The sequence below is a fragment of the Amblyomma americanum genome, chromosome 1, assembly GCF_052857255.1.
Source record: "Amblyomma americanum isolate KBUSLIRL-KWMA chromosome 1, ASM5285725v1, whole genome shotgun sequence".
In the NCBI taxonomy this organism is placed as follows: domain Eukaryota; kingdom Metazoa; phylum Arthropoda; class Arachnida; order Ixodida; family Ixodidae; genus Amblyomma; species Amblyomma americanum.
In genome coordinates, this window is record NC_135497.1 from 75,087,729 (window position 1) to 75,101,126 (window position 13,398).

The 13,398-nt window shown below is 45.0% G+C and overlaps 2 protein-coding genes across 3 annotated transcripts in view; one reads left to right on the forward strand and one right to left on the reverse strand.

Moving 5' to 3' along the window:
- The first annotated feature begins 171 nt into the window (after nucleotides 1-171).
- Sou (required for meiotic nuclear division 5 protein souji) lies at nucleotides 172-3,314 on the forward strand. Its single transcript, XM_077645953.1, has 3 exons — nucleotides 172-1,852; nucleotides 1,918-2,063; nucleotides 2,391-3,314. Exons 1-3 carry the CDS (start codon nucleotides 1,717-1,719, stop codon nucleotides 3,261-3,263), a joined length of 1,155 nt encoding a protein of 384 aa, XP_077502079.1. The 5' UTR covers nucleotides 172-1,716; the 3' UTR covers nucleotides 3,264-3,314.
- Nucleotides 3,315-6,517: 3,203 nt separating this feature from the next.
- The window catches only part of LOC144113056 (AT-rich interactive domain-containing protein 5B-like), a 66,221-nt gene continuing 59,340 nt past the window's right edge, over nucleotides 6,518-13,398 (reverse strand). Inside the window, exon 6 of one of the 2 annotated variants that reach the window (XM_077645950.1) lies at nucleotides 6,518-6,884. In XM_077645950.1, the coding sequence (XP_077502076.1) occupies nucleotides 6,659-6,884 (226 nt within the window). In that variant the 3' untranslated portion in view covers nucleotides 6,518-6,658. The remainder of the gene's footprint in view (nucleotides 6,885-13,398) is intronic. The other variant, XM_077645951.1, reaches the window with a different exon arrangement.

Here is a 13,398-nt window from a genome sequence, read left to right on the forward strand (position 1 = left end):
CAGTAATCAGCAGCTTCGCGCACTTGATTACGCTGGACCTTGGACTGGGCGTCATGTCTCAAACCACGGCAGATACTATAAGGCAGCACATATCGCACCGCACCGTTAACGAAAAGCTCGTCACGGACGTGTAAAAAAAACCAGCTCAGACAAGGCATCCGTATGTCTGAGAAACGAGATAGATTACCACCATAATATTGCGTTCTGCTTCAACTATCGCCCCAACACAGCTTTTAAACGCAACAGAAGAACAAAAGTTTTCAAAAGCAAGCCAATTATTTGAATCCCCTCGGCTATTGATGCATGCAGCATGTCAAACGTCCTTGCTCCTAGCCACATACCAATCTCTACGACGCCCAGTTTCTCTGCTGGCTGTACCGACGGCCCGCCCAATGCGTTCATTTCTGCTGCATCCGTCCCCTTTCAGGTTTCGCTTCTGGTGGCACGCTCAGTGAATCAGAGGTCAAAATACTTGTTTGTTCATTAATCACAGCGTCGTTAGCCGGAAATGTGCGCGTTTTAGCAGCGCTGACGCTCCCCCAACTTAGCGAGCACCAGCAGCCTGCATTTTTTACATGGTCTCTAAACCGCATACAACCACAACCAGACAAGATATCACTCCTCAGTCAAAAACGAAGCACTGTTAACGGCCTCTAACTGCAGAGCTGCTGGCAGCACCCACGAGAAAAATTAAGAAACAAAAACGGCAGTCGCCTGCTGCCTCAAATTCACGTTTCCAGCTATTCAGCGCATAGCACATCAGCTACGTTTGCAAATATACGCACAGTGCACGCAATGCAGGCCATCTCTGCAGCTTTACAACAGCCGGTACGCACCAGTGCTTGCGTGGTAGCGAAGTCTCCGGGCAGCTAGCCGTAGCGAAACAGCCTAGACGTCTTGCGGCCGAGCTGTTTACTTGCGAGCGAAACCGCGAACATCTACGTGCAATCGACCTTTGACCTCTCTTGAAGGCCAGACAAGATTAATTGCGATCACGATGTTCATGCAACACGACGACGCGCATGACAAGAAGGGAACCTTACCATCAAAGTGTGCAAATTTGGTAGCCGCTGCAGACACCGAGGTGGAGCCGGCAAAGTTTAGAACTAGTGCAGCCGCTCACGGCGTTGTGCAGCAAGTGCATAAGCCCGGAAAGTTTTCGCATTTGCAGAAGCTAAGGCTTAAAACATTAAACATCTTACAAGGTCAACAAGGAAAAAAATGCACGCAATGTGCCAAGATTCCCTCGCGGTTAGCCAGCTGCGCGAAATTTGCGCGCTTGCAATCCAACACCGTCCAAAAAGCACTACGCCGTTTGCGAGCAGATTTAGTTGCGAATTAAAGCATGCAAATTAAAAAAAAGTGTGAATTAAAAAACAAACCAACTGTATCTGACAACTTTTACTGAATGCTGTGCTAGCAAATCATTCCTCATACAAGTGCCGTAAAATATTTTGTTGCTATCAGTTACCTGCAGGACGCTGCAATCGACATCGACAAGTCAGCTGGTGCTAGGTGCTGAGGGACTCTGTAAACTTAGCGGTATCAGTTTATCGCACTATACACAAAGTTGTACAGTACGTCCTCATGTTCGCAGTGCTCGTAGTTGAATGCCACTCTAACGTTGCAAATAATGATAATACTCCTAAACTAGCATAGGTACTACTCGGAGAGCCGTAAGGAAAGGCGTTAAGTGCAACGCCTTACCGAGTCACAATGGAGTCCTGCTTGGCTGTTGAGCGTGAAATAGACAAAGTTCTAAGTAAATTCGGCACTCTGAGTGAGCATACAAAGACTACACTGAGTGAGTTGATAGGTTATGTGCAAGAAATGTACCGGGAGCTCGGCGAATGTAAGTCTTGCGCGTATTTGGTGTCTCAAAACTGGCAGCCAAGCCTTTGTTTTGGTTTTGCGCAGTACCTGCAGACACTGACGTGACTACTTCGCACGGCATAGCTCTCACACAGTGCGCTCAAAAGATCAAAGACGTGAGCAGCTCGCTGGCGACTGAGCACCGAGATCTGCATGGTACGGTGTCCAAAGTCGGCAAAGCCATTGACAAGGTGAGACAGACGCTGCTCAGTATGAATAATAATAATTGTTTTTTTGGGGAAAGGAAATGACGCAATATCTGTCTGGTATATCGTTGGACACCTGAACCGCGCCGTAAGGGAAGGGGTAAAGGAGGGAGTGAAAGAAGAAAGAGGTGCCGTAGTGGAGGGCTCCGGAATGATTTCGATCTCGTGGGGATCTTTAACGTGCACTGACATCGCACAGCACACGGGCACCTTAGCGTTTTTCCTCCATAAAAACGCTGCCGCCACGGTCGGGTTCGAACCCGGGCTGCTCAGTGTGGCGTTCCTATAAACTTGGCGTGGCTTATGTTTCAGAACTTCGTGCCCGACTTTTGGGCCACGAGCAGTGAGGAGGTGTTCGAAGGCAGCGACAAGAAGACTGCGCTGAACCAGGTGATCGGAGAACACCTGCTGCGTCAGGGCATGCTGGACATAGCAGAAGAGCTGTCGCGCGAGGCGCGACTCGAGTCTGCTCAGAAGGAGCCGTTCGCCGAGCTAAACAACGTGCTGGACGCGCTGAAGCGGCGCGATCTAGGTCCTGCACTCGCCTGGGTGACACAGCACGAGCTACAGGGCACGGCTCTGCATTTCCAGCTGCATCGGCTTCACCTTGTTGGCCTGCTGCAGCGCGGCGCGGCGGCTGAAGCGATCTCTTATGCTCGCGCGCACCTCGGGCCGTTGGCCCGTCAACATGAGCGCGACCTGCAGGTGCTGATGGGTAGCCTGGCTTTTCTTCGCGTGCCTGGTGGCCTTGCGCGGTCGCCATACGCCTTTCTGCTCGAGCCATCGCTGTGGAGCGACACGTGCGATGCGTTCACGCGCGACGCCTGCGCACTCCTTGGCCTGTCAGTGCGGAGCCCGCTGGCCGTCTGTGTCGAGGCCGGCAGCCTGGCTCTGCCCGCGCTGCTCAACATCAAGCAGGTCATGCTGCAGCGCCAGGTGGCTGGCGTCTGGAGCACCCGCGACGAGCTGCCCATCGAGATCCGGCTGGGCTGCCAGTTCCACTCAGTGTTCGCCTGCCCAATCCTCCGCCAGCAGAGCACCGACACCAACCCGCCTATGCGACTCGTCTGCGGCCACGTGATCTCGCGTGACGCTCTACACAAGCTGGCGAGTGGCAGCAAGCTCAAGTGCCCCTACTGCCCAGTGGAACAGAACCCGACCGATGCCCGGCTCATTCACTTTTGAGGCTACCCTCTCCTCAACCATGTAAAATAAAATTTACGAAGTCTGCATGAATTCGTGCTTGCCTTATGGACTGGCAATGAGAACTTGCATGTCGATGTTAGGCCCCAGAAGTAGCAAGTGGTCTCTCATCGAGATAAACACAAATTTGGTGTTACATCCCAGAACAAACTATTCTAATCTTAACACATTAATAACTTCGTTCAGCAATATTGAGAGTTCCATGTTCACACGTACCCATTGTTGACAACAGATTAGCTTTAACCTCCTTTCTGCATGAAATAAAATTAGATCAAACACGAGGAGAATGTACAGGGTAGTAATGCCCTGGCCATGAAAATACTTATGCAAGTTTGACATTACACACCTTTTGAAGGCCGAGACAGTACTTGAAGCAAACCTGGAGGGAAAGGTCTGGTTACAAAACAGTGTTTGTAGTCTGGTATTAATGGTGCACACTGTCGAAGCTTTTTGCCATGAAAAAGGTGCATGTAGAAGTGGGTAATACAACACTTGCACAAGGCTCTACAGGGGCACCTCGGACAGGCAGCTTGTGTTTGCTTTGGAAGAAGTGCATATATAAACTGCCATTGAGAACTATGTACGAAAAGTGGCTCACATTACTTTACACAAAAAAATTGACGCCAGTTTACTTTGTTAAACTAAATGTGACAAAGGTGCGTTAGCGCAGTTACCTTGCTTAACTTTGTGCATCTTTGCTAGTTGGTTTATGGGGTTTAACATCCCAAAGCGACTCTGACTATGAGGACGCTGCAGTGGAGGGCTCCGGATAATTTCGACCACCTGGAGTTCTGTAACGTGCGCTGACATTACACAGTACACGGGCCTCCAGCATTTAGCCTCCATTGAAAATACGACCGCCACGGCTGGGATCAAACTCGCACCTTTGAGGTCGGCAGCCGAGCGCCGTAACCACTGAGCCACCGCAGTGGCTGCGTATCTTTGTTAATCCTGGCAACTGTGCTGCCAGGTGGCAGGGTTAAATCGGGGGGTTAAATTTAGGGTGATCAATTTTAGCGATACGGAGAAAATGCGAAAGCATACGCCCTTTCAAATCCGCTTAAGCAGTAATGAGGAGCATATAAAAACTTTCGTTATATCCGGGTCTTTTGTTGGATATCTAAGTCTTCTGTCTCTCCCACCTCTGCTCTACAAGAAGAAACAGGAGATTTCCCTCTCTCTATTTTGCCACCTGTCAACTGTGGGAAGACTGCTTTTTTGCTAGCGGGGCACTTAGTCCAAATGCGAATGCGGGATGTTTGGCTGCAGCGATAATTAAGTGGTAGAGTGCCCGACTTGCACTGCAGCACTGGTCTAATGCAGTGGCCAACAAAGCGGATCTGTTTGCGCTGCCCCGGGGTTCGAAACCCACTCGCGGATGTTTTAGTTCATTTGTGCTCCGAGGCTTCATCTCCAGACAAGAAAGCTTTTTCACTAGTGAGGCACTTAGTGCTAGCGCACTAAAAATTTTCTGCACTGTCTACGGAGTTGTACAACTACAACGAAAGTTCAATGGGAGAGGGTACACTGTCAAATTAAAATTGGAGGTATCCAAATTTCATTGAAAGCGTGGGGAAATGTTTTAGTAAGCTAGCACTTACGAGTGGCCATTCCCTGCATTTAGCTGTTGTCTGTCTGTCTAAAGCCGCCTTTGTGGCATGCCGCAGCTCAATTAATCATGCGAGGCTGCTCATGAAGAGCAACCTGGATTGCAGCCGAACCCAAGCATCCCAAGTCCCATCCATTACAGCACCTACCATAGACTGGCAGTGGTGCATCGCTCAACCACTGCACCACAGCGTCAGGATTGGTAGGAAGATTCCCAGGGATCTATGAATGTAGAGAATGACCAATGCTGCATATGTGGACTTTAACCCATCATCACTATTCGAACAACTGCCATCCGTGAACACTGAATCTGAACGCCAGAACTGAAGTGAAAACTGAACTGCTAGCACACCTAATTGGCATTTATCCTAACTATGCAGTCCATTTTTTTTAAATTTGTGGTGTTGACTCATGAGAAATTAGCATAATCATTTTACTAAAAGGATAACCGATTTATTTATTTATTTGATCACTCATTCATAGCTAATAAGCTATCTGCAGATCAAGGTGTGGTGTGCAGCACGATGGCCATTCTTGATTATAATACCCATGCCACATGAGCACAATAAATGGCAGCAAATGCTTAAGGCCTTATGTTTGTTACTGCCATTATGTTCGGCGTTGGTGCCACATGTCCACATTTAATGTCATACGAAAGCCATGATGACAATAATGCCTCCAATGCAGTCAAAAATTTCACCAGAATATAAACAGTGCTAATGAGCACAGTATCTCAGGAATGTTGTTCAAATGTAACATAAAAATTATTTTGGAGAAAATACTGCTGTTCTTGCTCGACAAGTTGAAAAAGTAGCCATAAACTTGCACGTCGGCACACAAGTTGGGAGTATCTGTCAGAAGTGCTGGTAAAAATGGCACCATTTGCATCAGAACTGCTGTATAGAGATGCCTCATCTGACGGAAAGTTATAAATGAACCATTTGTAACTAGATAGGAAGTTGTTACTAACAAAGCTGCATGCTTTTCTGTGTGTGGAATGGGGACGAGATTATGCACTGCTCGGGCAAATAAGTCGTGGTGAACTCAGTAGGTCGCGAATGGCAGTAAGGCTAGTGCCATTTAATTTATGCATGTGGCACCGCACGAATGTAATTAAAAGTTGAAACAGTATGCACTAAACAGCATTAAATCTACCCACATGGCACGGGTATAAGTTGTGTGTAAAGCTTTGCTTGCAAGCTTTTACAACATCACACACAGCTACTGTTGGATTTCCAAACACCCTGGCCACTAATTTTTTCACTTGAATCCAGTGTTCCAACGAGCTGAAGGCACGGTCTTATAATGAAAATTTGAAATCTCACTTTCATTTGAACAACGCTTCACAAAAGCATGGCTGCATTCAGCTGCAGCAACTGTGGTGCTTTCCAGCAATGGCAGACATCCTGGAGCCCAGTGGACATTGCTCAACTTCATGACCACTGCAATCCAGTGACTTGGCAAACCACACACACTTTAGTTCACAGTCACACTTATTATGCAATGCTTCAGCACCAACCAGAGAGGCAAAAGAGATAACTGTGATCACTGTATATGTCTATTCGATATGGTAGACAAGAAGCACGTGCTTGTCAACATCATTTTTGAAGGTGCAACCAAGGAGGCACTAATGTGCAGAAAAACCATTTATTAAAAGGCATGGCATATCTGTGCCCCATGAGGCTTGCCAGGATGTGCCATCGTTGCATCTGTTTTGTGGCGGTGGGAGAATGGGGCCGCCAGCCCCTAGCAATCTTGCACTGGGTCAGCTACCACGCGTCTTCAAGGCGGTACACAGAGTAGAGGGGGCTGCCCTGCAGCGCACAGTTCTCGTCGCCCCTTCGGTGGACACGCAGGTCGAGGCACTGTGCAGGCGGGGGCGCCTCACGTCGCACGCTCAGGTCCAGCACCTGGCAGTCGGACGGCCCCTCTTCCAGCCGCCAACACGGCGGCCGGTCCTCGCCACGCAGGTGCAGCTCAAATGGCAGCAGAAGCCTGCACACACACACAATTTGTTCGAATCAAATGTAGGTAAGCTGGGCTGCTCTGCCTGTCGTCACACTTATGTACTTCTGCAAAAAAAATTGACACGCCAAGAAAAGTAAAGAGAAAAACACATCCTGCTTCGAAGCAGCTTGAAGACTGTGCCATCAGAAGATAATCTGGCACAAGGCATGCGGCAGAGCCAGAAAAACATCACTGGGAAGGTTAACATGCCCATGACTCACCTCTGTAAATCAGTCTCTCTCTGAAGAGTCAAAGTCATAGCCACAAAACAAGTGTTTTGTGCTAACATGCTCAATACAGTATACCCAAATGATATGCTCTGTGCAGTATATAACTGAACACACCCTGGTTGAGGTACTATAACCCCCGACAGACTAATGCCGATGCTGATGTGACGCCCAGTTCTGGCTACAGAGGTCACAAGTTTCTGCAGGGGCAAAATGCCAAAATGTAAGTTTATTTGCTAGCTAAAATGAATTTGCAGCTCATAAATCTAACACCACTGATGGCTTCAATGTTGCTAGCACCACATATTTGGGCCGGGTCTAGTGCTGGGCCGGTTGTAAAATGTGAAGTGAAAACATAGTAGACCAACACTGGCAAGCACTGTTAATGCTGCTCTGAAGCTATGGTCCTGAAACATAGGAACAAGGCTGTTGCAGCAATGTATACAGCTATGACCACATATTTCTAGTATGGTTAAACGAAATGTATGTACTGCACGCGACAGTGATATCGCAGTCACTGGCACATATTTCAAGCCAGTGTTTGGCTTGTTCAGTTCACTAAAATACTAAAGGGTCAGCTTTCAATGTCGCACATCGTGCATGACACTGAGTAAAAATTTTACCAAATACGTTACTACACCACTGCAGGTTATATGCATACTTAAAATAGCTACCTTATAAACTTTAAAGTGTTCACAATAGATGTTGCTACGAGCATTCAAGTGCTCGATCGTATATATCAGGGGCTTCAAAACTTGTCGTGCCATGCAGGCCGACTGATACACTTTTGTGTCCCGTGGACCAGTATTCAGAAAGGAGAGAGGAAGAAAGACAGAAGGTCAGGGGACAACGCATTCCTCATGTTGCCTATGGCCACTTAAATTTTTCTGCTGCCTTAGATGTAGCGGCAGTCAAATGGTAACTCAAAGCTAGCAACAATGGAGATTACCACCCTCCTGTTTGCATAGAAAATATGCCTCTTTGCTCAATTGGAAGTAAGGCACGATGAGCAACCGGTCGGTGTCACAAAGTGTGAACAGTGATGTAATGGTGCAGTACTGATAGAAAAGTAACCAAGATGATGATACTGGCATGGCACTTCCAGAACAAAGGCTGAAAGTTTAAGTCCAGTGGACTGCACAAGAAGTGCTCACAAGCTGCGTGTCTGAGACCCCTAGCATTTATCATCACACAACTCTGCTAGGTACCACCTCATCTTTGTATACCACAGTCACAGCAAGAACTTTCACTCAAGGCAGGTGGATGTGCTACGATCCTTGTGCAAGTGCACTGCTTTGCTTTTCAGAATTCCAGCATTTGAGTGAGCTGGTCAGAACCAAAACCACATGGAGTGGTTTATAAGCCTGTTAAACGACCATTTCTAGCAAAAATTACACACAGACAACTACTAACAAAACACAACAAATTAGTCAGTCATGTTTTATGGGCTTTTATTGATATCCCCTTCAGGTGCTAATTGTTATCCACTGGGGGGAAATTTTCAAACGAAAGTTCAAAATTTTCAGAGTTTTGTAAAGTGCCTGCAAAGATTGCTGATAAAAAACTGCTCACTTTCCCAGCCAATTAATTATGTAATTTAATTTCTGTCAGGGTCTGAAATGTTCAGATTGTGACAACACTGCTTTAAAAGTCTCAATTACAGAAATCGGTACATTTTAGACAGTTTGAAGCACTCATGCATGCATAACAAGTAAATGAAAACACACTCATCACACTCACGCTAGAGCTATCATAAAACATGGTCATTCATTTTAAATATGATTTTCTCTGTTCATTTAGCATTGCTGGCTCAGAATGCTTCAACACAAGAATTTTCACATTTCTGCACATTTGATTCCATCTACATTTGTGGAGACTGCATATGAGGATTTGATAGCGTTGAGTTTACGTGCATAAAAGTAGATTAAGTCCCACATACAGACCCAAAAAGCTATGAATAATTATCTAGAAACAAAGAAATGTCAACATTGCTAATAAGTATACACTTGACAGAGGTGTAACAGGGCATCAGACTTGAAGAGTTCGCTGAAAATTACATGAAGATGAAATTTGTGAGAGTTACCCTAAGAGTTACTTGGCCAAACTCACAAAAATATACAACTAACTAGAGATACTGATTTGATATGATATATGATATGATGTATTGATAACATGAACTATGAGAGTTGTGCAAGTCTTTACCGAAAAAGGTACTCTACTAAAAAATAAGCATTCAACTTTCTGCTCTTTGATGACACATACCCCATTCTGCATCATGATTGTTAAACCCCCAAATGGACACATTTTTTTTTTTTTCAAAGATGCCACCAAAACGGACATTTAGTACCAGTGCTGCCATCTGTCGGCAAACAAAAAATGCTTTGGGTGAGCCCTACTCACCCTAAATTGGACACACAGTACCGTAAACACACAAGTTGGACCGGTCAAGAAAGCCAGAAATGACTGTCAGCTTATGATGAGCCTGGCTTGTCCAAGTCTGCTAAGGGGGTAATGTTGCTCATTAATATTGGCAGAGGAGTGGGCTTTCATATGAGCAAGACTGAAGCCAAAATCAAGGGATCATGTTACTCATTTTTAAGAAATACTGCAGGGATACAATGCCTAAGTAGGACCATGCCCAGCTATATAATCGAGTGCTCATTCTGCAAGCATCTCGTCTCCTATATGAGCCTCTGAGTGGCTATCACTTTCTTTTCAGGTAGTAATTAGAATATTTCCACGTGGTTTGAAATGCTGCACAAATATGAACATTTTCCACTTCAATTTCTTTTTGCTCTCTCTCTTGACTTGCTTATCATTCTGCTTATCCAAGAACCACATGAAGGTCTCCGGTGTCAAATATGTTCACAACTATGTCATAAGATGCAGTTCACACCACATGGCTATACTACCTAGGGGTCGCACTTTTCGGTTTAACAAAAAAACACTGATAACCGTACGCTGAATTCATTTTATTGAACTTCGGTTTTAACCGAAAAATGTCAGTATTTCTGGCATGCATATCGCCGCTAACTGGAAATTCAGTACCAGTTACAGTAGGTCACAGCAGAAAACTAAAAAAGTGCTGGAAACAGGAACGTGGTGAGAAAAAGTATCTTAGAAATTTAGAAGAGAAACTGCGAGTTATGAGGCATTGATCCGTGAACTCAGGCCCGCCGTTGCAAACAGGAAAGCTTGCCCACTTAGCTAAGTGCTGCTACCGTAGTGCCATCTGCTCCGACTTATCACCGACATGGGGCTGCCGCTTCATTAATTTTTCCACTGCATGAAAAGACATTGAAAACTTTTGGAACTGTAAAAAGCAGCCGTCAATGCAAAACCATGCATAAACGGCACGAAGGTGTCGTGTTTCGGCTTCTGCGACGGTTAAGAAGCAGTTCCATCGCTGCCTCAGTACGCAGAGCATAGGGTGCGCGGTCCTTTCTTTAGCTCAGAATGCAACCAGAATTTAACAATCAAGTTTTTAGAACTAAACTTCCACTTACATTTTGGCTCACAGCCGAGTCATCTAACTTTGGCATTTTCACTTACTGTTATGACTGTACGACTCTCTTCAGCAAAGACAGCTCTTAAGACAGCCATTTATGTGGTACATACTGCTACATGAGTGGCTGGTTTTTTTAAAAAAAGGTTAGTGTTAATGGTACATAACTTTTGAAATCACAGGGATATCATATATTTCACCGATAATAACAGAAAATCCGCATGCAGAAAATAATATTCGCTAAAAAAAACCAAAAGTGACGCCCTGAAATAAACACCGAAAAAAGTCTGCCAAATTTTCGAAAAATAAAAACCAAAAAGTCCAACCTCTAGCTACATCTAACATAAAACACTACTTACACATGGCAGCCCGGTGGTCAGATAAAATCGGCCGTTACATTGAGGCCTGCATTAGTGTTTACTTTTCCCTGCGAAAATACACTATTTCTCCAACACTCCAACAGAACAAGGCTACACGTGCTCAGTTGCACTAATCAGGATGGTGAAAAAAATACTCTTCAGTTGGAAGTGCAAATCATGGCAAAATGAACGCCCATGAGCGTTTAGCACAATGAGCAAAACCGGCTCTTTAGTTCACCATTGTAAATAAACTTGACACTGGTTTAACATGCATGTGCCTCAGCAAATACATTGCATACCTAGTTTTTTTCTCACATTTCACTTATTTTAAATTAAAGGAAAGGTAAAGTTTTAAAAAGGCTGAATTTCTTTTTGTAACCATTACATAAATTGCACTTCTACATAATTAACTCTACTGTTACCACAGGTACAAGTCAACAGAAAAAAATGCATTTGAAATAAGGGAAACTGCAAGTGCTAAATATTATACCTTTAAAAAGACCGACTACTGACCAAAATGTCTCATGAGGTTACGGTGGAAATAAAAAGAGCTTGCCTCATTCTGTAAAGAGTGAGCACAGAAATATTCAAGAAACAAGGATTTATAACTTTAATTATGCATTCAAAATTGCATTAAACAAACCGAAGTGCTGTCTTGTGGTGACACGTACCTTGATACTATCGGTGTATCTCAACAAGTGACACATCTCGGTAAAATACCACAGATTTGTTTTAAGTGCACAGTGTTTTTTTTTTTCTTTCAGGAGTGTTCATCATGTTTTATAACGGTTTACGCTCTCTCCAATGTGCTCTTGCATGAAAAGCAATGCCCTCTTTACACTGCAGAAGATGTGCTTTTAGGTTTTTGCTACAGTGTTGAATTTCTTGGATGGTCAACAAAAGTCCACGTTCACTCACAGAGAGGGGTATTCATATCAAGATCTATGCCCTTTCATAGTTAACTCCAGGCATAATGAAGATGGCTGATCCACCATATGGTAACCATGGCCCCAGTAAAACTTTAATCGATGAGGCATATTTCACTGTGCCTTAACAACTCTGTGTGCGGAAAGTGAAATGAATGCTACTCTAGACTAAAAATGTCCAACTGCTGTCTGGCAGGTGAGGTTTATATTACTTTTCAACACATCATTTTTGCCAACGTTCAATGGCCAGCCGGCTCGCTGATCATGCTTTCCAACATCGGGATGCATAAAAATGAGCACATGCACTGATAGAAATATTCTCAGTAAAAATCTACAGTGTTTCTTATAAAACCTTTACGGAATTAAGCACCATAGACAGCAAGCTTCCGTTGCACCGAAAAAAAAATAGGTGGTTAAAATTCAGTGTTCAGTCCTTTTAATAATCCAGTGTAATAGCTAAATGTTATATGTTCGGCTGCTGGGCACACAAACACAAGTTAAGGCAATGAATCCTGGCTGCCAATGCTGAATGTCATTGCATGTTAAAAACCCCGAAGGGTCAATATTAATCCGGAGCCCTTCACTATGATGACTCTTTCTCTCTCTCATTCCTTTCACCTCTTTGTTCATCCCTCCCATTGCAACATGGTTCAGGCATACCCACCATGGTGGCTCGGTGATTAGGGCGCTTGGCTACCAAGCTGCAATATCCAGGTTCAAAAACGGACATGGCGTCCGCAATTCAATAGAGGCAAAATGACAAACGCACCCGTGTGCTGTGTGATTGAAGTGCATATTAAAGACTCCCAGGTGGTCAAAATTATTACGGAGCCCTCCACCAAAGAAACTCTCTCTCCCCCCTCTTTCACTCGCTTCTTAATCCCTTCCCTCACGGCATGGCTCCTTCCTTTCCGCAAAACCAATTTTAAATTTTCAGGCATCCAACATAAGCCAGACAGTTACCGTGCTTTTCCTTTAGATCGAGAACGCCCGGAGCAGGCTTTATTGCCACCCACAGGAATGGCGTTTGCAACAAAGACGAAGATGGGAGATGATGACGAATACAGACGAATGAAGAAGAAGCTGATGCACAATGCTTACATCAACTGCCTTTCCGGACGAAAGCGACCATCCTGGTTGCAAATTAAGAGTGATGACGGGTGAGAGGAAAAGGGCTTCAAGCTTGACACATGGACAGTCTCGATGCCACAACAGCAACAGTTAGTAACAGGTGAAACAGGTGCGACGCGATAGTTAACGGGGGAAGTTTTTTCAAGCACTGTATTGGGGCGACTAAAGCGGCTCAGAAGTGTTTTGCATAACCCTGGTGTGCCCATGGGTGTCCAAAGTAAAACATCATCACCAAGGAAATAAGAAATTGCACGGTGGGTAAGTGATAATTTCATTTACGGGAGGCCTGGCAAGTTTCTGTGTTCAATCGCGCAAGTTCACGGCAGTGGGCAATGCGGGAAGTGAACTGTGCAT

What these genes read in the sequence shown, in the direction of transcription:
- Sou (XM_077645953.1), top strand. Translation starts at nt 1,717, where the DNA reads ATGGAGTCCTGCTTGGCTGTTGAGCGTGAAATAGACAAAGTTCTAAGT. An exon ending in GTACCGGGAGCTCGGCGAAT is followed by an intron (nt 1,853 to 1,917) that starts GTAAGTCTTGCG and finishes GGTTTTGCGCAG; the next exon opens with TACCTGCAGACACTGACGTG. An exon ending in TCGGCAAAGCCATTGACAAG is followed by an intron (nt 2,064 to 2,390) that starts GTGAGACAGACG and finishes CTTATGTTTCAG; the next exon opens with AACTTCGTGCCCGACTTTTG.